At 40.0% G+C, this 24,877-nt stretch overlaps 1 protein-coding gene across 1 annotated transcript in view; it reads right to left on the bottom strand.

Moving 5' to 3' along the window:
• Positions 1 to 2,180: 2,180 nt before the first annotated feature.
• LOC123246781 (myeloperoxidase-like) overlaps positions 2,181 to 24,877 on the bottom strand; it is a 47,375-nt gene continuing 24,678 nt past the window's right edge. The window contains exons 4-8 of the mRNA XM_044675573.1: positions 22,654 to 22,814; positions 11,674 to 11,926; positions 5,666 to 5,836; positions 2,897 to 3,134; positions 2,181 to 2,388 (exon numbers count right to left, since the gene is read on the bottom strand). Coding sequence (XP_044531508.1) covers positions 2,181 to 2,388; positions 2,897 to 3,134; positions 5,666 to 5,836; positions 11,674 to 11,926; positions 22,654 to 22,814 — 1,031 coding nt within the window. The remainder of the gene's footprint in view (positions 2,389 to 2,896; positions 3,135 to 5,665; positions 5,837 to 11,673; positions 11,927 to 22,653; positions 22,815 to 24,877) is intronic.

Raw genomic sequence — 24,877 nt, forward strand, 5'->3', positions numbered from 1 at the left:
AACAGGTCTAGAACATGCTGAATTAGACACTACTAGTGGGAAGAAACTGACTGGTGTTTCTCTGGACAAGTAGAATAATAGCAAGCAGGGTAGAAGGTTCTCATTCTATGGACCTTTAGGACAGAATTCCTGCCCTGAAAGCAAGAAGACAGTAAGAACTAGAAGAGTGTCAGCCCTGTGTTTCATGGAATATGAGGTATCTTGTAATAGCAAAAATTGAAGCCAATGGGAGAGGCAATGGTATGGACAATCCAAAATGGCGGCCAATCTAACCATCCTATTTATCTTTGAAAATGTGTTACTGTTGATGCTTTTTATTTGTATGAGTATTTGTCTACTTGTCTGGTAATTTACACCAAACTCAATAAGGATGCTTCAGGAGAATCCAGTAAACTATCCACTTCCCTAATCCTCAACAGCTGTTAGTTCTGTGCTGAAAACAACCATGTCTCAACCTAAGGCACAGTAACTCTCTTCTCAAAATCTAGGACATAATTAAGTATTTAAGTTTCTAAAGATCTTACAAGTGGCTTAAAAGAAAAAAAGTAAATGTAAAATGTGAGCTGTCAACAATCATTTTAACTAAGAAGTATATTACTGATCACAGGAAAACCAAAAGGCAGGTAAACTGCAATTTTGTTTAATAATATCATTAATTCATATTTATGTAGTGTTTTGGATAGCTAGGTGGTGTTATAGATAGAATGCCAGGCCTGGAGTTAGGAAGATTCATCTTCCTGAGTTAAAATCTGACTTTAGACACTTAATAAGTATGTGACCCGGGCTAAGTCACTTTACTCTGTTTGCCTCAGTTTCTTCATCTATAAAATGAAAAAGAAATAGCAGACTACTCCAGTATCTTTGCCAAGAAAACACCAAATGGGGTCATGAAGAATCGGACATGACTGAAATGACTGAACAATTCATAGTGCTTTAAGGTCTAGAACAGTGATTCCCAAGGTGGGCACTACCACCCCCTGGTGGATGCTACAGCAATCTAGGAAGGCAGTGATGGCCACAGGTGCATTTATCTTTCCTATTAATTGCTATTAACATTTTTTAAAAATTAATTTCCAGGGGCATAAGTAATATTTTTTTCTGGAAAAGGGGGCAATAGGCCAAAAAAGTTGTGTGACTCTATGCAAGTCACTGGTCTACAAAATGCTTTTCTCACAATCCTGCCAAGAAGGCAAAGTATTATTAATCCCATTTTATAGATGAAAGATCTACAACTCAGAGAAGGTAAGTGATTTTCCCAAAGTCACACAACTGATAAAATTGATTTGAAATTTTACATTAGAACAGAAGCTATTAAACCTGGACTCACAGAGGATCTGTGGATAGATTTCAAGGGATCCATGGACTTGTGTGGGAAAAAAAATTAAAACAAATTTTCAATGTAATTAGTTTCCTTTATAACTCTATATACTATTTTAGGTATATAAAAAACATATTCTGAGAAGTCCATAGGTTTTCCTAAGATTATTGAAAAAGTCCATGAAACAAAAAAGCAAAGAACTTCTAAACTAGAATATAAGCTCATTGGCAAGTGGAATTTAGTTCATTCTTTGTACTTGTAACTCTGAGCATGTAGCACAGTGCCTGGAACACAAAAGGCATTTAATAAATATTTGTTGATTGATTAAAGTCTATTTGCAGGGCAGCTAGGTAGCTCAGGGGTTAGAAAGCCAGGTCTAGAGATGGGAGGTCTTGGATTCAAATCTGATCTCAAGCACTTCCTAGCTGTGTGACTCTATGCAAGTCACTTAACCCCAATTGCCTAAATTCTACCACTCTTCTGTCTTGGATCCAGTATTTAGTATTGATTCTAAGACAGATGGTAAAGGTCTTTTTAAAAATTCATTTCTCTCCTGACTCCCAGGCCAATGTTCTTTCTACCATTATAGAAATTCCTCGCTCTTAGAACTCATAAGAACAGGATTCTACTCTTCTCTCTGTCACTACTTTACCATTTGACTTCAGGAAAGTCATTTACCTTTCTGTTTTATCCTTCACCAAATAAGGTGGTTGAACTAGGTTATTTCTAAGGTCCCATCCAGGTGATTCTATTCCAATCCACTGGCCCCAGCTTGAATATTTTTTGAGTCATTGGAAACTACAAGGATATCAGGGTAAAGTGAGACAGGAGACAGTAGGATAAAAACATAATCCTTACCTTTCTATTCATTTTGGACTTTCCAGGGAGTCAGATCAAGCTTTATAAATTCTGTGCAATTTATAAAATCTTCTGGATAGTTGTTGACTTGAAACACATCCACAGGGACTGTAGGAAGGTGGGTGTTGTCACAGAACAGACGGGGCAAGGAAACAACACTCAAGGATTCTTTCTGCTCATCAGTAAAAACCCCTGGATTCTCCCACCAGAACCTGCAGATATAAGGAGAAATCAGCCAGTCTGGAATACAGCATTCATTTCATCAGTGCTAGCTCTGAGTGTGTACTGAATGTGAAGGCAGGTGTGGTATCATCCAAGCACAATTCCCAAAGAATGTCAACCAGCCCACCCATATCCATTTGCTTTCTTCTATTGACCCTGATCCTTTTCTACTCTCCTCACTCCTGATTGGAACGGGAAGGGGAAAACTCATCTCATTCATCCATCTAATAGTGGAGTTTGCTCCCAGCAGCAGAACCACAGAGTCTCTGCCACATGCCACTAATGCCCTTATGGTCCAGCCTCTGAGGGTGCCCAAGCTCCCCTACCTAGTCCTGTCCCTGAACCCACAACCCACTACTTATTTCAAGTGGGCTCTGTGATTTCACTCTCAGACCATAGACTGAGTTGTGACACTAACTCAACATTCCAGAATTAGGAAACAGCCTCATGGATAGAATGCTAGGCTCAGAGCCACAAAGACCTGGATTTGAATCCCACCTGTCCCCATCTCGAGTCTGCTGAAACTGTCGACCAATCAGACAAGAAAGCAGAGGTCCCACTCTCCCACCGGGAACAAAAGGCTCAGCCATAGCCCCAATCCACAGGTCAATGTTGTCTGCTGTCCCATACAGGGCCAGAAATTTCTCAGCCAAATCCATATTCTCAAGAACATCACCAAGCTCCTCCACAGTCTCCGGCTCTGAGAGACCACAGAAACGTCTCCAAGCATTGTACCCTGGAACAATACCATGGAAAGATGATTGAGTAGTTGCCCCAACTCCCTTTCTGAGCCCATCACCCACTGACCTTTCTGCCCTACCTTCACCAAATCATCCTTGCCTCATCCTACTCACTCCCCATTCTACTTGGCCTCTCTAATCAAACCTAGAGAAGCTTGTGGAAGCTGTCTCCCACAGGTGGCTAGCTTATTTTTGTCTCTGGAGCTTTTTGCATATAAGCCTCCCCAAAAAGAACTGGAAGGTCCTCCTAGCTCTTCTCCACCATTTTTCTTTACTTTTCTTCAATACTCATTTCTTCCCAGGGATTATGACTATGTAAGTGGAAAGAAAATAAATTAAATAAATAAAACCAAAATTATTGAACTTAATCCTGCATGATTATGATGACCAAGCACAGCCCTAAATAAGACATCAAAAAATATACCTCCCTCCTTTTTAGGGATAGAAGTTAGAGTCTATGGGAGCAGAATGTTAAATATACCATCAGATTCTGTTGATGACCTCACTACTGCAGGGTCAATGTACAGTGTGTCCACTTGTGGTTGATCAGACCAATATGAGCTTGGAAGGCTCTGCTGCAAATTAGGCACAAATCGCCCATATGGACATTTGGGATGGAGGAAGTAGAAAGTAAGCCACAAAAGAATAGGCCAAAGGGGGTATATTGAAGGGCTGGGGGCATCCTGTGAATGGACTTTCAACCTCAGTCCTTTTGCCATTATGAAAGAAAAGGGACGTTACAGTCACTCATGACAGCCTTGAGTCCTCAAATCTTAGAGCATTTGATCATCATCCAAATTTATCATTCTTCAGGTCCACTCCACTTTGTTCTTTCAGAACTAATGGATTCAATTTATAATCTGATATTTTTTTCAACAGGCAGAGTTGTGGGAGGCAGATAGATGGTTCAGCAGATTGAAAACCAAACCTGCAAGATCCTGGTTTCAAATCTGGCCTCAGACATTTCCTAGCTGGGTGACCCTGGGCAAGTCACTGAACTTCCATTGCCTAGCCCTTACCACTTTTGTGCCTTGGAACCAATATACAGTATTGATTCTAAGGCAGAAAGGAAGAGTTTTCTTTTTTAAAAAAAAAAAAAGAGGTAGAGTAATAGTAAATAGGGAGCTGATCTTGAAGCCAGAAAAACCTCTGTTGGAGATCAGTCTGACAAGTAGTGGCTGAATGGTTTGAGGGTAAATTACTCAACTTTTTGGCAATTAGGCAAGTCTTTAAGATTATATGGTGCAGAGAGGTTGCCAACCAGAACTAGTAAGAGTTTCTTCATCCAGGAATTCCCTCTATCAATGAAGTCACAGTTCTAGTGGCTATTGCTGTTAACTTTTCACTTGTTCATAAAGCAAACTCCCATCTCTGTTTCATATAGCTGAAAAAAAAATCTTCAAAAAGTATCTTTTTTCACTTTTCTTTCTCACCACTTTTTTATTATACTATTTTTAAAAACCCAAACTCTTCCTCTTTCGTTATGTTAGAGTCACCTCATTTTTCTCATATCCTTCTTGTGTAACCCAGGAGACATTTTATGGCTGTTTCTTCTCTGATCATTTCCTCCATTTCCCTTCACAAATGTATTTTCTTGCATTATTGGCAATTTTTCTATTTTGTGATTGATATAAAAATAAAAAATGTAAGAAAAAACCAGATCTAAGCAAGTATGCCCTGAGTAGGTCAGACCAAATTCCAGGGCTGACTTTTTTTAAACAATGATAAACAACAAATCCGTTTGTGGAATCTTGTCCAAAAACCAAGAAGACTATAAGCCCCTTGAGTCAGGAATTACCTCATTTTTGTATTTGTATCCTTAGTGTCTAGCACATAACAGGTGCTTAATAAATGTTTGCTGGTTCAAATTCCTTCATTCTGGTTTTTTACTATCTTCTGACTTTGAGCAAGTCATTTAATTTCTTTTTACCTCAGTTTCCTCATCTGTAAAATTCAAGAGTTGGACTAGACTCAAGGTTTAGTAAATTATAGCTTGAGGCTTTGCTCTTATTTTATACAAGAAAGGGAAGAGGAAGGACACGCTTGGCTCTTGAGGCCAAAGTTTGCTGAGCCTTGGACTAGCTGATCTCAAAGGTCTCTCTCATCTTTGATCCTATGAGCTATACCACTCTGAAGGCAAAATGAGCACTGGGTTTGGAGTCAGGGTCTCCCATTGGTCTTCCAAGGAAAAGGAAGATCTCTTCCTCTTTCTCAGTCAAAGCAATTATCTGCATCCTTTCCCTAAGAACCTTTGAGTCAGAGCTTTCACTGCAGAACTCATCAAGACTCCTTCCATCTCCTGTAACCTCCAGAGATGCATCACTTATGGACCTGAAATCAGGAAGAAAGTGTAGAAGTGTACTGCAGAAATAGGTTCGCCTTTAGCTTAGAAAGTAGGTTGATTCACCCCTATCTTTGGCTCATGACTCCAGCCTAACTTGGTAGTCAGTCTGGCAAACCCTTCCTCCTTTTGGTCCATTGGCAGCATGTCTCTCTTCTTAGGGCAACAAGGGCAGGAGGGACATACCTGGGATGCCATGGTCTCTTCCCCTTTGCAAATTGATGGCAGCCAGATCTAAACCAATGACCTCAGTCTGTTGAAAGAGCCGCTCTCTGACCTCTTCATTCAGGATCTCATCCTGCTTCAATTGCTTGGATGGATTGATTAATAGACCTCGGAGGAGTGGATCAATGCCTCCTGGAAAGGGCAAATAGCATTAGGTTCTATACATGTAGGGAAAGGTATCAGAGAGAATCAATGAAATCTCAGAGTTAATTGTAGGTTTTAGGGGTACATAGGTACCATTGTGGATAGAGCAAAAGTCCTGGAGTCAGGAGGACCTGGGTTCAAACCCAGCCTCAGATACTTCCTACCTGTGTCATCCTGGGCAAGTCACTTAACGCCAATTGCCCAATCCTTGCTGCTCTTCTGTCTTTGAATTAATATTGGAGGAGCTAAATGAACATTTCCTATCTATATGACCCTAGACAAGTCATTTACCCTCCATTCGCCTCTGTTTCCTATAAAATGGGAATAATGATAGTACCTATCTCCCAGAGTGGTTGTGAGAATTAAATGAGAGTAAAAAATGCCTTGCAGGGGTATAGCTAAGTAGCCTAGTGTATAGCACACCAGACCTGGAGTGGGGAGGATCTGCGTTCAAAGCTGGCCTCAGACACTTCCTAGCTGTGTGATCCTTGGCAAATCACTTAACTCCAATTGCCTAGCCCTTTCCACTCTTCTGCCTTGGAACCAATATTTGGTATTGATTCTAAGACATACAGTAAGGGTTTTTTTAAAAGAAGAATTAATACTAAAACAGAAGATAAAAGTAAAAAAAGAGTAGGTTCCAAAGCCATCTAGTCTCAATGTAAACAAGACTCTAACCATGCAAAAAGGGGGAGCCTACTACTTCCTAAGGCAGCCCATTTCATTTGTAGACACCTCTTAGTGTTAGGAAGTTTTTCTTTTCAACAAACTTAAAAGTACTTCTTTGAAAGTCCCATGCATTGCTCCTGGTTCTGCCCTCTAGAGCCAAACAGAATAAAGTTAAGCCCTTGTCACATGAGAGTCCTTCAAATATCTGAAAACAAGTGCTGTGACCCATTCTGCCATGTTTTCTCTCCTCCAGGTTAAGTATCCTGATCTCCTTCAAATGATCTCCATCTGGAATGAACTCAAGTCTCTTTGCCACCTTTGTTGTCCTCTACTGGACATTCTAGCTTATTAATATCCCTCCTAAAATATGGCATCCAGAAATGAACTCCAAAGATTTTCTAAGCAGGACAGTGGAACTAGCAGCTCTCTAATCCCAGGAGCTAGAATGTTAGCCCTGGAGAAACAGTGTAACGTGGGAGTACATGCACTGGACAGAGCTTCAGATGATCAGTTATTCAGACTGGTTGTGTGATTTGGGGCAGATTCTCCCTACTGTCTCAGGATGGGAATCCCCTAAGCCCTCTGATTCCAGGTCATCTCTCCTTCCCTTTCTAACCTCTCACTCTTAATGGGCATCATCTACTCCTATGAAATCAATTACCACCATTATACTGGTAACTCCTGAGTTCTAGCCCTGCCATTCCCAATTGCCTATGGGATATCAACTGCATTTCTCTCAACTCATCTAGGACTGAACTTATAAACTTCCTCCTCCCCAAAGCTGCCCTTCCCTTCCAACTTTTCATTTCCTATCACAGATTCTACGTCCTCTTCAGCAAATCCTATTTGTCTATGATGTCTCCTTCTCCCTCTCCTCTCATGTTCAATCAGCTGCCACTAGAAATAATTGACATGTACAGATAGATTTAAGGTTGCCAAAGTATTTTAGATGCATCTGAGCCTTACAACGGCCACTGTGGGACATCACAGGCATTTTGCAGATGAGGAAATTGAAATTCAGAAATTGATTATTGCTCATAGTCATACAACCAGCATCAGAGGCAGGAGTTAAACCCAAGTCTTTCCTTACTACAATCCCATCAGGTTAAGTCCAATCTTTTTTTTTCCTATAGATCTTTATATTTTATCTGTCTTTTCCACCAATATTGCCACTACCCTCATTCAGTTCTTTACAACTTCTTGAATGGTCTTGTCACCTCCTGTTTCACCTCTTTTCTGTCCATCCATAGTAGAAAAGGCAGTTCATTTTTAGGAAGAAAAACCAGGTCTCCTTCCCTCTTCATTCTCCACATCTTACCCCCAACCTCTAGTCCCAGTCCATTATTTAGTCCCTGGTTTCTCATCTTTGTTCACTGTTCACTTGGAGCCTTCCCTAGGGGTGATTCTGAAATATGAAGCCCTCCTCTGCAGGTTCCTAATGGACAGACAATTCTGACCATGCTCCTTCTCTGCTCAAACACCGTTAGAAGCTCCTGATTAGGCTGTTATAAGATACAATGCAAACTCCTTAGCCTGACATTAGTAGGAAGAGACAGAGCTGTCAGGCAGCCAGCTTCTCTGCTTATTAAGAAAGCTCCTCTCTATTGCCCCTAAGATCAAATAAAAGCATTGGCATTTCAATCCCTTTACAACCTGGTGCCAAACCACCTTTCCAGACTTATTATTCATGACTTCCCTTCAGTCACTCTATGGTGCAGCCAAGCTGCCCTTCTTGCTATTGCTCTCATGTAACACTCTCTCTCCTCTCTCTCTTTTTTTGCACATGCTGTCCCCCATGCCTAGAACGTCCTCCCTCCCCACATCTAATACTTCGACTTTCTGTTGTTGTCCAGTCACTTAAGCTGTGTCCAGCTCTTTGTGGCCCCATTTTTTGGCATTTTCTTGGCAAAGATCCTGAAGTGGTTTGCCATTTTCTTCTCCAACTCATTTAACAGATGAGGAAACTGAGGCAAACAGGAAACAGGGAACATACAGTGACTTGCCCAAGTTCACACAGCTTGTAAGTGTCTGAGGAGAGAATTGAACTTGTGAAGATGAGTCTTCCTGATTCCAAGTTCATCAATCTATCCACTATAGCACTGAGCTGCCCCCATCTGGCACATATTAGGCAATGGATAAATGTTCTTTGATTGATTGGTTAATCTTAAAATGACAACAGATGAGGGTAGTTAGGTGGTTCAGTGAATAAAGAGCCAGGTTTGGAGCCAGGATGAGTTTAAATATGGCCCCAGACATTTCCTATTTTTATGACTTGGGCAAGTCACTTAACCCTCATTGACTAGCCCTTACCACTCTTCCATATTGGAACCAATATTTTAGTACTGGTTTTTAAAAAAATTTTTAATAAACCCTTACCTTCTGTCTTAGAGTCAATACTGTGTATTGGTACTAAGGCAGAAGAGTGGTAAGGGTAGGCAATGGGGGTCAAGTGACTTGCCCAGGGTCACACAGCTAGGAAGTGTCTGAGGTTAGATTTGAACCTAGGACCTCCCATCTCTAGTCCTGGCTCTCAATCCACTGAGCTACCCAGCTGTCCCCTTTAGTATTGATTTTAAGACAGGAAGCAAAGGTTTGGGGAGGGGGGATGATGCCACATGCTAATTAGCTCTACAGAACAATTTTCTCTGACCCATGTCATAACACATAAAATCCACCCCTTAGCCAGCCATCTCACAGGTGGACACTGAAGATTAGAAGTCAGCAGTACTTCAAATACATAAATGTATTATGGCCCCTAGGCTGGAAGCAGCCCAGAGCGCAGGCCTGACAGACACGGGTCAATAGCGCCATCTTTCTATATGGAGGATGACGATACTGATCCTAGCTATTGGCTGAGGCGATATTCAGAAGGCCTGGGTCATCAAGAAGAACTGCTGACCTGGCAAATGGACTAACCAAATGGGAAATCCTGGCCGTGCCCGTGCAAGGAGAAAAGACCTCTTATCACTTGCTAGAACAATGGGTGGTTTGAGACATGGCGGGATTAGCTGAGTGGGCAAGAAATTGTCGAGCCATTCTAACTTCAGTTCCATTTACAACATGAATCTCTTTTAAACCAATTAACAGTAAGATGAAGTCATTTATTTCTAAGCAATTACAGATCTACCCTCATATGAGATATTGATTTCATAGAATTATAGAATGTCAGCACTGGAAGGGATCTCAATTCATCTGACCCCCTCCTATTTACAGACAAGGGAACTGAGACCAGGGGATCTTTCTACTATACCGCACAGACTCCTAGCTAAAAATGGGATCAAATAGGGACTATGGAGCCATATTATGTTCAAAGAAGCTAGGTGGCCCAGTGGATAGAAAGTCAGGCCTAGAGATGGGAGATCTTGGGTTCAAACATGACCTCCGGGGGGGGGGGGGTGCAGCTGAGTGGCTCGGTGAATAGACAGAAGGTCCTATGTTCAAATTTGGCCTCAGACATTTCCTAGCTGTGTGACCCTGGGCAAGTCACTTAACCCCCATTGCCTAACCTTACCACTCTTCTGCCTTGGAACCAATACACAGTATTAATTCTAAGGCAGAAGGGAAGGGTTTTAAAAAATCGCCTCAGATATTTCCAAGCCATGTGAAATTGGGCAAGTCACTTAACCCCAACTGTGTAGCCTTTATTCTTCTTCCAACTTGGAACTAATACTTATTATTTATTCTAAGATGGAAGATAAGTGTTTTAAAGGAGAAAAAATTATATTAGTGGAAACAACCTTGAACTTGGAGGCAAAAAAAAAATGGTTCTAGTACCAACTCTGGAACTGGCTAGCTCTGTGACACTGGGCAAGTCTTCATCTCTCTTGACCTAAGTTTTCTTCTTCTACAAAATGAAGCAGTTGCATTATATGTTCCCTAAGTTTCCTTCCTGCTTTAACTACTGTGATTTTCCCTGACAATGGATTTTATCGACTTTCATCCCCTCCCATATCCTAGGAGTCTCTTGGTCAGGCTAACATCTTGTAGGCAACATCCACCTAATGGAATAAATAATGGAAATGGCCAAAGGGGCTTCTAGGACACATACCTTATAAAGCAAAATAGGACTCACCATGATGGATCAGACCCTTGGCCCATCTATCCCAGAATTCTATAGCCAAAAGAAACCTTGAGGTGATGCTGTAGAAGGGTTATGTGGCTCTCCCCCATCTTCAGCCTTTAAAGAACAAGTATGCCCCCACTTCTCTCAATAGTTAACCATTACTCTTTCAGAAATGTATTCTTTTTTAAAAAAATCTATTTCCTGCCAGTACTTACATAATAAAATCAGGAGATCAAGGTTCTACTTTTATTTAACCTTAGACAAGTCATTCCATCTCTCTAGACCTTAGTACCTTTGTCTGCAAAATGAAGGAACTGGAGTAAATGACCTCCAGGGTTCTTCCAGCTCTAAATCTATGAACCCATCACTCTTAAAGGCTTAAAGGATTTTGTTTATCATAGAATTTAGACTTTGAAGGAGCCGCACAGGACTTGTAATCCAAACAATTTATTTTATAGATGAGGAAATTGAAGCCTAAAGAGGTTAAATGACTGGTCTAAAATAAAACTTTGCAGATAACTGGCAAATCAAGAATTCAAACTTTGGTCCCTTGATTTCAAATCCAATATTCTTTTCACTGCATCATGGGAATATTTGCCTTTGTAGGCTGAAAAGGTACAATCTATTTTTTTAAACCCTGACTTTCTGTCTTAGCAACAACTCTAAGACAGAAGGGCAAAGCCTAGGTAAAAAGGAAGTGTATGAGGCCAGATCGGAATCCAGGTCCTCTAGATTCCAGGACTGCCACTGTATCCACTGAACTACTTGGCTGATCCAGTCCAATGTATTTAACCCTCAGCCACTGGTAAGGAAAACATGACTTCAAATCTAGTTTCTGACACTTCCTGGCAGTGTGTCTCTGGGCAAGTCATTTACTCTTTTACCTGCCTTCTTTTCCATAACTGCAAAATGGAGATAATAATAGCACCAATCTTACAAGATTTTTGTGAGGATCAAATGAGATAATATTTGTAAAACTCAGCACATGTAGGCCCTTTATAAATGCTTGTTTCCTTCTTTCCTTCCTTTTATGTCAGATTCTTTCTACATCTTTGCTTCATCTCTCATATTTTGCTTATCAGCCTAAGTTTACCTTCTAGGATGATCCTCCAGGAAGCAAAGAAGGTGCGATGCAGAGGGATTGTGGAGTTTGGTCCAGTTGGCTGGAACTCTTCATCCAAGCGGGATATGAAGGGTGGGATGGAGCCATGTCCAAATCGGAAGGCCAATGAGAAGATATTTGCCACTGTTGGGTCCACAGACTCATTATACCCTGTGTAGGGAGGGATGTATTGCTCTGCCTCATTTCCCAGAACTAGAGGTAGATAGTCTCTGTAGTTAATGATCTGAAATGGAATGAAAATCAAGAGAATCATCTATCTTCTGTTAATTGGCAGAATTCTGGAAGATTATCTCAATGGTCAACTGAGAAAGGGATCCATAAGATTATGATAAGGCCATGGATTTAGATATATCATCTTGTCCAATCTCTTCATTTTACTGATGAGCCACAAAGAGGGGAAATGACTTGTCCATTATAATGAGAAAGAATCCTAGATTTGGAGTTCATTTAGAGGATGTGGGTTCAAATTCCAGTTCTGAGATTACTATCTTTTTGACTTTGCATCTCCTAGGCCTCACTTAACTGGATTATGAAAAATAATTTAACTAGAAGGCCTTGAGTGTCCCTCTCCACTTAAGGTCTATGATCCAAAAACCTCTCGGGGTTTCAGTTCCCTCATCTATAAAATAAGGGGATTGGACTCAGTGGCATCTAAAATCCCTTCCATCTATAGCCTAGATAATACACAGCAAAGCTAAGCTCTAAACCCAGGTCTTCTGACCACACACATCCAAACACTCTCTCTACTATATCACATTCAATATGAATTCCAAAAGATAAAAGACCGAAGTTAAAACTTGTATCACTGGCGAAATTGGGCAAAGAAAAGGTCAGTCTGGTCATTGATTATGCCCTGCAAAACAAATTTGCAACTGATATCCTTCAGGCACACAATGAGAAGATCACTGTTGGGGGAGATTTTTGTACTAAAATTGGTGATAGGGACAAAAATGGTTCAAAAGTGAAGCTAAACAGAGTGTGTAAAACATGTTAAGTGAAAGAATGTTTAGAATCACAAAATTTTCTATCTGGAAGAGACTTTAGATGTCTCCAGTGAATGAATGAATAAATGGAAAAATATTTACAAAAGGCTTAATATGTGCCTAATAGTGTGCTAAGAATGGGGGAAAACGCAATTATAAAAACAAGCAAACTCTTCTGAAAGAGGTCATATTCTAAATTGTGGGAAATAGCACACATATAGAGGGATTCTATTATAGGACCGATAGAAAGGCTGGTGGTGAATGGCAAAGTCTCAGGGGTCCAACCTCCTTTCTATTTGAATAATCTAGAATATTATTACCAAAAGAGTCAGTAGGATTGATAAGATATATGGATATAAGAAAGACTAAACTGGTGATGATATATTCAGTGAAAGCCACCAAGTTTTTTCTGACCAAGCTATAATAATAGCTATAATTAATTACTTAAAAGTTAAGGGAATGGGCAGAGGAATAGAGAAGATGGACAAATTTTGGTGAGAACAGAAAGAAATGGAAAATATCATAAGGAACAATCCAGGAGAAAGAAGTTCTTCTACCATTTCACAAAGTTAGGGAGTCATCTTGCCCTTTTATCATTTTAGTCAATCTGATAAATGTGAGATAACTCAGAGCTGTTTTGATTTACATTTTTATAATCAATAATGATTTAGATTATTATTTCATATATTTACATATATTTCTTTATCCAAAAATCGTTCATTTATGTCTTTTGACTACTTAGCAACTGGGGAATGGCTCATATTCTTATATATTTGACAAAGTTCTCTATATATTTTAGATATAAAATCACTATCCAAGAAATGTCTCTAAAATATTTTTTCCTATGTACCTCTTTCCTTCTTGGCTACATTAGTTTTATTTGTGTAAAGCCTTTCTAATTTAAAGTATTCTAAATTATTCATTTTATATCTCACAATGCTTTCTATCTCTTATTTATTCATAAATTCTCCTATCCATGTGAGATGGGGAAGGAGGAACATTATTATTTTAATGTAATAAAAAAAATTTATTTATTAGATATTGTTTAAAGCCAGTTAGTGATGAGACATGAAAATCACATAATTTTTAAGCTGGAAGTGACCTTAGAGATAATATTCTTATCCTCTTATTTTATAGGCGAGAAGCCTGAGAACCAAAAAGAAGTAACTGTTCTAAGGCCACATGACTCATTCATGATTTGATTTCACCTAATTCCTAAGCAAAAAGTAGTCATTCTGCATTCAGAAGATATGAGTTCAAATCCCAATTCTGTTGTTTACTACTTGTGTGACTTTGGGCAAGTCAACGGTCCTCAGTTCCTTCATCTGTAAAATGAAGGAGTCAGACTAAATGGCCTCTTTTCCAATTCTAGAGCTATATACCCTATGATACAAGATGTTTGTGGAAGCCCAAGGCAACCTTGAGTTTTTATGTTCCTGCTATAAAGAGTAACATGAGCGGCATGATGAAACAAGGCAGATTAATGATGTAATATAATGAATGTAATCCTACATTAGTGCTCTTTTCACTATACCATCCTACCTTTCTTTAATTTTTTTTAAAGGAAAGAAAATTCTCAAGGGAAGAAGTGAAATGGAAACACTTTAAAAAGAACAGAATAGGTATTCACAGCAGCAGCAGAAGTGAATAATAGAGGGCACACAGAGAGAAAAAACCAAGGTGAAGAAACTGGAGCGGAAACAGTGAAACTCAGATCGAATGAGAGAAGTTTGCATAAATAGGAGCAAGGTGATGAAGGAAGAAAGAAAGTCAAACAAGGATATAGATCTCTTCAAATGAGTTTGGAAGAGAAAAGAGGCTGGGTTGGACTTAGAAAAAAAATTTAAAAACTAACCCAAAAAAAAAAAGAACTGTGAAGAAGGGAGTTTTTTTTTGGGGGGAGAGACATTTCAGGAGCCAGTAAAGGTACTCCAGAGGAAAGGGAAGCCATCTGGGCTAATGCCAGAATTCATTCTAATCAGAGAAAGAAAAAGCAAATAATCTAACAGTAGACTTCACAGCTTGAAAAGTGAGTGGCATAATTGGAAACAACAACCAACAACAACAGCAAATAACGAAACTGAACACCATGTAATTATAACAACCAAGCTTTTCCCCAAAGAAGAGTTGAGAAAATGCAACACCCTCCCTTCATCAGAGAAAGGGAACTAAGAGGGTGGGACATCACATATATTGTCACCATCATTTCATGTGCTGGTTAGTTTTGCTGAATTGTTTTATCTTTTTCCAATGCTCTTATTTTTTGTTACAAGGGAAATCTCACTGGGTAGGAGAAGAGACAGCTAGGTGGTACAGTGGAGAAAGTACCAACAGTAGAAATAGGAAGACTCATCTTCCTAAGTTCAAATGTGGCCTCAGAACCTTATTAGCTGCATGACCTTGACCAAGTCACTTAGCCCAGTTTGCCTCAGTTTCTTCATCTGTCAAATAAGCTGGAGAAGGAAATGGCAAGCACTCCAGTATCTTTGCCAAGAAAACCCCAAAAGGATTCATAAAGAGTGGGACACCATTGAACAATAACTACAACAACAAAGGGAGAGGGATGGGAAATGTAATATGTAATAAAGGGTTGCATAAAACCAAAAGGCAATAGTAATTATGACTTATATTGTACTTCAAGGTTTGCAAAGCTCTTTACAAATAGCCTACTTTATCCTTTTAGCAACCTTGAGAGGTGGGTACTATTATTATTATCATCTTATTTTATAAATAAGAAAACTTGGGCAAAATAGGTGATATGCTTATAATCTCTCAGCTAGTGATTATCTAAGGCAAGAATTGAACTCAGGCTATAAGAAATGATGAGCAGGGTGGTTTCAGAAAAAAACTGGAAGGATCCACATGAACTGATGCAGAGCAAAATAAGCAGAACCAGAAGAACATGATATACAATGACAGTAATACTATAGGAAGATCAACTGTGAAAACTTGGCCCCTCTCAGCAATGCAGTGTTCTGGGACAATTCTGAAGAACTTATGGCAGAGAATGCTAGCCACCTCCAGAGGTTTTTAGAGTCAGATGGAGGCAGATCAAAGCATACTATCTTTCACATCAGTGTATTTAAGGTTTTATTTGAGGGTTTTGGTTTTGTCTGAGTGTACTCTTATAGCAATGACCAATACGATATGTGTTTTGCATGATAATACATGTATATCTCAGATCAAATTGTTTACCTCTCCAAATGAAGGGAGAGAAGGGAAAGAGGGAGACAGTTTGTATCTTGTAAGTTTGGAAAACATATGCTGAAAATTATTTTTCATGTAATTAATTGGGAAAATAAAAGATCTTTGAATAAAAAAAAGAGTAGAACTCAGGTCTTCTTGATTCTTGATCTGATCCCTTATCAACTGTACCACCTAGCTATTTCAATTTACAAAATGTTCTTTCTTTTTTAAAAGAAATGAATGGCATGAACAATTTGAACAGAAGAATTGTGGCTAATAGTCTCAGTGCTGAAAGGTCTTACAGGGTCTCTGGGGAAGACTCGGTCAGCCTTGGGCTTTTAGACTCTTACTAGGAAGAGTAACATGATCAGAACAATGAAATTCATGATGATATTATATTGGAAAGAAGACTGGAAGATTTGGAAAAATGGAAGCCATTGACCTTCCTAAACTCCCTTTACAAACTTTTTGCAGGAATGCAGTTGCCAAAGCTAGTGAGGATAGCAGAACTGAGGTATAAGGCATAGGATGTGCCCCAAATAATGGGCTATGTGATAATCTGAGAAATCACAGGAAGAGAGGAAAGATATTGACCATATATCTAGAAGAATCTTATGTTTGACAAACCATGATTTATTCCATCATGCAGAAAATGCACATTGGAGTTTGCCATATGGGAAGCCGACATACATGAAGATATTCTCCATCAGTGTGATCAGCATCCCATGGCCCAATGGATGGGTAAGAAAAGAGATGAAGTTGATGATGAAGGAGAAGGAGAGCTGCCTATGTAAGCCCTGCTGGAGACTAAGGATGCTGTGTGCCAGGACCATCTATAGCAGCAAAAAGGGGGGTGGAGCAGGAAAAAAGGACTTAAACCACTGTCATACAGTAGAAAAGCACAGTATAGAAAATTAGAGGTCCTGAGCACTGTGCCTTATTTATATAACCTGGAGCAAATCACTTAACTTTCCAGGGATTATTTCCTCGTGTCCAAAGCCTCAGTGATCCCTTTCATATCTAAATCTATTATCGTGTAATTGTTTCAGTCATGTCTGGCACTTCATGATGCCATTTGGAGTTTTCTTAGCAAAGATACTGGGGTGGTTTGCCATATCCTTCTCCAGCTCATTTTACAGATGAGGAAACTGAGGCAAAAAAGGCTAAGTGCCTTTTGCAGGGTGACATAGCTAGTAAGTGGCTAAGGCCAGATTTGAACTAATGAAGATGAGTCTGCCTGACTCCAGAAGCAGTGTTCTAGCCTCTGAGCCACCTAGCTACCCTAAATTTAAGCTTTGAAAATAATTTACTTATGAAAGCTGGAAATCACAACTTAGACCTAGAAGGGACCCAGCCCAAACTTCCCATCTTCCAGATTAAGCAACTGAGACCTAGAGGAGGAGAAATGACACCCAGGGACACAAGTCAGGAAAACAGCTGAGATTCAAACCCAGGTTCTCTGACTTCAAATTAGAATTCTTCTCACTGGACCTCACTGAGTTAGAAGCCACCCTAGCCTAGAGCAACGTCCTAAAAACCGAAGTCAGAGAAAAATACCATCTAGGAGTACTGGCTTCACTTACTACCTGTATGACCTTGGATATGTCTCTTAAGTTCTCTAGGCCTCAGTTTCCACATCTATAAAATGAAAGGGTCAGAATAAGTGACCTGTGAGGTTCCTTCTAGCTCTAGATCTATAATTCTAAGCCATGAGAATCAAAAACGAAAAGCCACAGATCTGAAAAGGAAAATGAGGAAAGATCTACAGAAACATTAAAGGAAGCCTATGGCTATGAAATAGAAATTGATGGATTTGGGGATAAGGTTGTTATAAAAATCTCTAATAGGCTTCTAGATATAAAACTAGGACAAAGCAGTGATGGCCCAGGAAATATTTTATGCAACAAACTGCTGATCAAGGCAAAATTAAGTTGTAGGACAAAAGAAACTGTCCAAGAGTAAGTGGATGGGAGGGAGAGACAAAGCATACATGCTCATCTCTGGACCATACCAAAAACTTTTGGTTCCACTTAGCCAAGATTGTGGGAGGGACAGAATGGCAGAGAGGGAGGAGAAATCATGATGGATGAAGTTAAAAAGCAAAAGAAAGGGAAGCATGACCTTGCACTAAAGATTCCTTGAGATAATAGGAAGGTAAGAAGATGTCTAAAAATGTGCAAATGAACTAGAATAATTGTCTTAGAGGATAAGAGGATTTATGAAGAACAAAAAGAAAACTTACAGAAAGGTTATGGCAAAGGATGAAAGAGACAGGCCAACCAGAAAAGAGATAGATTAGGGGCTGTGTGTGTTGAAGAACATATACAGTCAGATTCTACTGCTGTTGAATAATTTTGCTCAACTGCTTGCTTGCTTTATTTTTTAAGCCCTCATCTTCCATCTTAGACTTGATACTGTGTATTGGTTCCAAGGCAGAAGAATGGAAAGGGCTAGGCAATTGTTGTTAAGTGACTTGCCCAAGGTCACACAGCTAGGAAGTGTCTGAGGTCAAATTTGAACCCAGGACCTCCCATTTCTAGATGGACCTCTCTAAATATTAGGCTCTCTATCCACTAGCCACCTCGATGCCCCTATTGCTTTCTTTTGCCTCTTTTTCTTTTATTTGTCATAACAGATGGCTCCCTCCATAGGAAATGGGGAGGAAGAAATTTGGATATAAACTTCATATAAAAACAAAAGGTATTAATATTTTATTCAACAAGGAGAAAGGTCTAGACCCAAAAAGAAAAACCAGAGAAGATATAAACAAAAGAAATACAGAAAAGAGCATCAAACAGCTAAGTGAAAGCTAACAAAAATGTGTATTTAAATTGAAAAGAAATCAGCATATGATGATTATGGAAATTTTGTTGGCTTCTTTGACAGTGTGATAAGAATTATAAATAAGTAAATATGCTATGCTAATACCATTCAAAATACAAATCTTATCATAATGAGATGGGATAATAGGTGTGAAAATGTTCTGGAACTGTATAAAGCACTATAAAAAATATAAGGTATAGAGAGTTGTTATCATTAAAAGAGTGGTGAATGTGTTACTGTCCATGCAAGAATCCTGGCTTTCATCGACAGGTAAAGGCCAGCAATAAATCTGAATTTGGGGACCCTAAAGGCCCAGTGAGAGAAACTGGTGATCCCACTGGTCAGTGAGAGGAAGGCTATCCAGAGTTGGGTCCCAATGTAGAGTCAGGTTACTTTGGAGAAGTCCTCTAAGCCAAGGAGACATCTAATATGGGAGAGAGGTTTACTTCAAGCACTGACAATGGCATTGGTAAGGAAAGAGGGGGATGGAGATGATGGATAGAAAGAGGACACAAAGGGAAAGGAGGGAAGGGAAGAAGTGGAACATCATTGATTTGGAGCTGGAAGGGACCTTGGAGATCCAAACCTTCCCATTTTACAGATAAAGAATTTTAAGATTTAAGATTTAAAATAAAGAATTAAAGGGAGCAGCTGGGTGGTCCAGTGGATTGAGAGCCAGGCCTAGAAGTTGGTCCTGGGTTCAAATCTGGCCTCAAATACTTCCTAACTGTGTGACCCTGGGGAAGTCACTTAACCCTCATTGTCTAGCCCTTACTGCTCGTTCTGCCTTAGAACCAATACACAGTATTGATTCTAAGATGGAAGGTAAGGGTGGGTTTTTTTAAGTAAATAAATAAAAAATAAAGAATTAAAGATTAAGATTACAGAAAAAGGAAAGGGGGGGGATAAAGAAACAGATAAAGAATACAAGCCCAAAGAATAAATTATTTATCCAAGTTCACAAAGGTAGTAAGTAGCAGAGTTGGGATTTTAACTTCAGCAGCTAAGTGATACAGTAGATAGAACACTGGGTTTGGAATCAGGAAGACTGAGTTCAAACCTGGTCTCAGATACTTACTAGCTGTGTGACCTTAGGCATGTCATTTAATTCTATTTGCCTCAATTTCCTCATCTATAAAATGAGTTGGAGAAGAAAATGACAAACCACTATAGTATCTCTGCCAAGCAACCCCCAAAATGGGGTCACGAAGAGTTGGCCATGGTCTGAATGATATGACAACAACAACCTCTAACTCCAAATTCAGAGCTCTTTCCACAGGTATCTACTCCACTGGAACATAAGCTCCTTGAGGGCAAAGATTACATTTGCCTCTTTGTATTTTTTAATCTCCCTGGATGATCTTGGATAAGTCATAGCAGAGAGGTTAAGTTGTATGTGCAGAAATACAAAGTGATAAGTGTATAAGTATCAAGTCAGAATTTGAACCCAAACCCTTATCTCTTTGCATGGTACCACATTGACTCTCTGCCTATTTTTCTTCCTTCTTCTTATTCCTCCTAGTACTTGATCTTGACCTTAACCAGTTAGAATGTCATTGGAGTGGACTCCCTGAATAACTCAACATGTTAAAAGATGGAATAATATGCATCCTTTTTGTGCAAACTCCCATTAATGGATCAAGCATTGAGGTTTTGGCTCCCAAGTATACAGCTTCTCTAGATGGACACCAAAACACTAGAGAAGCAGTAATGGAAATTTCCAAGAAGAGGATGCTCTCCAACCTAGAGAATTGAAAACATGTTGGGATAAAGCCATAGGGTCCTAGATATAGAACTGAGATGGCATTTATAGACAAGGAAATCCAACTCCTACATTTTATAGATGAGAAAATGAAGAGACAGAGGTTAAGTGATTGGCCCAGGGTCACACAACTAATAAGCATCTGAGGCAGGATTTGAACCTAGGTCTTTTTAACTCCAAGTCAAGTGCTCCATCCACTACTCCATATTACTTCTTATTCTTTAGTCTATTTCTGGGAGAAAATAATAATAATAACAAATATTTATGTAGCATATACCATGCATTAGGCATTGTGCTATGTGCTTTACAAACATTCTCATTTAATCCTCACAGCAACTCTTGGAAGCAGGTGTTATTATTTTCCCCATTTTACAGATGAAGAAATCGAGACAAGTAAAGCTTTAGTGACTTGTCCAGGATCACACAGTTAATAAGTGCCTGAAACCAGATTTGAACTCAGGTCTTCCTGACTACAGGATTAGTGCTCTATTCAGTGCTCCATCTAGCTACTCCAACCTTTCCCCTACCATGGGCCAAAATAGATCCTGCCCTGTGGAAAGAGAACTCTCCACTTAAAGGGGAAGGGACTATGCCAAGAAGTTTTTTACTTCGTGGTCTGGAATTTGCATTTATATCCCTGATCAAATCCCTTATCATGGTGAAATGCCTTTTTGTAACTTTCATATAACCTCATGGCTCTGAATTACAATGCTCTCTGTACTTCAGAAATATTGGTTCTGTCTATCACATCAGACTGGAAGCTCCTTGAAAGCAAGATCTACATCCTGCCTCTTCCTCCTCACCATGAGGCTAAGAGCTCCCTGAGGGCAGGGACTTCAACTGCCCATTCAATTGACAGGGACTATGTCCATCATCATAGGATCACAGATTTAGAGATAGAAAGAACCTCTAAGGAAAGAACTGTGGGAGCAGAAACACAGAAGAAAAACAACTGCTTGATCTCATGGGTCGATGGGGATATGATTGAGGATGTAGACTCTAAATGATCATCCTAATGCAAATATCAGTAATATGGAAATAGTTCTTGATGGATGACACATGAAGAAACCAACGGAAATGCATGTCAGTTATGGTAGGGGGGAGGGTTGGGGAGGTGGAGGGAGAGTAAGAACACGAATCATGGAACCATGGAAAATTTTTTCTAAAAAATAAAAAATTTAAACAATTAAAAAAATAATATGGAAATGGGTCTTGATCAATGATACATGTAAAACCCAGTGGAATTGTTTGTNAAGAAAGAAAGAAAGAAAGAAAGAAAGAAAGAAAGAAAGAAAGAAAGAAAGAAAGAAAGAAAGAAAGAAAGAAAGAAAGAAAGAAAGAAAGAAAGAAAGAAAGAAAGAAAGAAAGAAAGAAAGAAAGAAAGAAAGAAAGAAAGAAAGAAAGAAAGAAAGAAAGAAAGAAAGAAAGAAAGAAAGAAAGAAAGAAAGAAAGAAAGAAAGAAAGAAAGAAAGAAAGAAAGAAAGAAACCCTCTAAGGCCATCTAGCCCAACTCCTTCTATAACAGTGGAAAAATCTACAGCCTAGAGTATTTAAGTGGCTTGCTTAAGGTCTCACAAATAAAGTGACCAAAGTCAGGATTGGAACCCAAGTTCTATGATTCTAAGACCCAGTATTCTTTCTACTTTATCTTACTACCTTTCTGACATGGAGCATTCTAAGGGCAAGGACTATAGCTGTCCCTTCAGACCTACAGATTCCCAAAGAAAAGAACTGTGTCTCTTCTATCTAAAAGGGAGATCTTTACAAACAAAGCCTATGGCAGCCCTATTTGACTGAGAGTTTCCTGAAGGCAAATACTATATCTGTCCCAAAAATCTGACAGGATGATTACCGAACCAGACTGGGAGATCCCTGAGGAAAGTGACTTGGCATTTCCTTCCTCTGTATCACAGCTCTCAGTACAAGGCTCTACCAACATCATCCAGGAGTTGTCAAAAAACAAATACCGAAGGCTATCCATTCCTAAGTGCATCTCCCCACCCTCATGGCCAAGGATCTAAGAAGATGGTCCAAGTCAAGGAAGACTCAATGGAGTCCTTGGCACTGGACAAAGAGCCGGTAGTCCTAGATCTCCCCCAGCTCACCCTAGGGCTTTGGATGAATCTATCCCCTCGTACGTTCCCGCAATTTTTTAAGTTCCTGGAAAATACAAACCTGCAGAATGTCTTGACATACCTGAATCATGGCCCCAACGATTTTCCGAGCCTCCTGGTACAATATTTCTCCATCCCAGTGTGGGTTTAACTTCTTAAGTTCTAAGACAAGGCGATTATGCTCCCGAAGGAAGATAGTATGGAATACAATGATGCCCAAGTGCTCATTTGTCCTCATGTCCCCTTGAGAGATAGATGCAGGATGTGAGGTCACAGATCAGCTACCAATAAAGGATAAGCTCTAGAGGGGGCAACTCCTTCATTTTGTATCTCTGTATCCCCAAAGCCTAACTGTACCTAATATAATAGGTACTTTAAAATGCTCATTAATGCCTTAATTAATCAATGGACACTTGGCACAAATTGGGCAAAGAAGTGCTCTAAGTGTGGCATTCCTTCTACTTATAACCTAATCCTTCTAAAAAGAAAGTGTTCTGGTCCTGGAGTCAAAGTCCAATCTCTGAAGCTTCCTTATCCATGTGACCTTGAGCAAGATATTTCACCTACCTAGACCTCGGTTTCCTCATCTGTAAAATGAGGGGATTGGACTAGTGGTCTCTGAGATCTATGCTTCATGGGAAGTGATATTCCAGTGCAACAGGAGAGAAGAGGCTCTCTTCCCACAGGAGCAGCCCCCTCATTCGTTCTAGGAAAAGGCTTAATTGGGTCCTGTTGCAATGAATTTGCAAGAACGGAATTGAAAAACTAGACTGAACTAACACGTTGTTCAGTTATTCCAGTCATGCCTGACTCTCCGTGATCCTATCTGGGGTTTTCTTGGGAAAGTTACCGGAGTCATTGGTCATTTCCTTCTCCAGATCACTTGAGAAAACTGATTATCAGCTTCAGCCTTTCTTAGGCAACCATCTGTGCCATTTTAGGCACTGGGTTGGGTACCATGTATGTAAAGAGTTAAGATGAGAGTCACCTACTTCCAAACCTCACTGTCTAAAACACATTATAACTGGGGGCTTAGAAATCGCATACAAAGTCAACTGATACTGTGCCATAAGTAAAAATAATGATAATAAAAGGTTCAGGGTTCCCACATAGTAAAGTCTTCCTGATTCTAAATCCAACACTTTACCCCACCCCATTGCCTATCAAGAAGGCACAAAACCTGAACCTATAATTTCACTGGCATGGGGCACTGCCAGGTCAAGAAACTCTCTCCCCCAAAGCAGACTGGCACTGTTTCTGAAATTTGAAGTCATCAAGAGTTGCCAGAGCATTGAGTGGTGGAGCAATTTGTCCAAGGTCAAACCTGGATGAGTGAAAGGGAAGCCTTGAATTCAAGGGCTTCTGGCTTCCAGACTGACTCTCCAGGGACTCTGTCATGCTCCCCACTGCCTATGTGTTCAAACATTAAATATAGGACTTTTTTAACATTATAAACAAAGGATTGAGGCAGTGTGGCCCAGTAGAAAAATGCTGGCCCTAAAATCAGAGAACCTGGGTTCAAATCCTGCCTTTATCACTTATTAACTTTTAATATGGCTTTGGACAACTCACTTTATAGCCCTATGCCTCAGTTTCCTAATCTGTAAAACAAGGGGTGGGGCAGCTGGGTGGCTCAGTGGATTTGACAGACAGGCCAAGAGACATGAGGTCCTGGGTTCAAATCTGGCCTCAGACACTTCCTAGCTGGGTGCCCGAGGGCAAGTCACTTAACCTCCATTGCCTAGCCCTTAACACTTCTGCCTTAGAACCAATACACAGTATTGATTCTAAGGTGGAAGGTAAGGGTTTTAAAAAGGGAGGAGGTGGATTCTGTGGCCTCCAAACTTCAGCTCTATAACTAAAGTCTCATGTGTGTCTAATAGAATGGAAAGGGAAGAATCAAAGGATGTGTATAGTGGATGGGAATCATTATCACTAACTAGTCAAGGAAGATTTCCTAGAGAAGATGAGGTTTCAATCATTTCAGTGCCCAGTGTAGGCATGGGGAGGGGTTAGAAAAAGAGGAAAGACAGAGGCAGAGCAGGAGAGAGACACAGAAAGAGGAGAGAGAAGGGAAGGGGAGGGAAGACAAGAGAAGGCAAGGCAAGGGAAGGCAAGGGAAGGCAAGGGAAGATGAAGGAAGGGAAGGCAAGGGAAGGGAAGGGAAGATGAAGGAAGGGAAGGGAAGGGAAGGGGAGGCAAGGAAAGGGAAGACAAGGGAAGGGAAGGGAAGGCAGGGCAAGGGCAAGGGAAGGGAAGGGAAGGGAAGGGAAGGGAAGGGAAGGGAAGGGACTGTCTCTTATACA

The sequence above is a fragment of the Gracilinanus agilis genome, chromosome 4 (genome assembly GCF_016433145.1).
Source record: "Gracilinanus agilis isolate LMUSP501 chromosome 4, AgileGrace, whole genome shotgun sequence".
NCBI lineage: Eukaryota > Metazoa > Chordata > Mammalia > Didelphimorphia > Didelphidae > Gracilinanus > Gracilinanus agilis.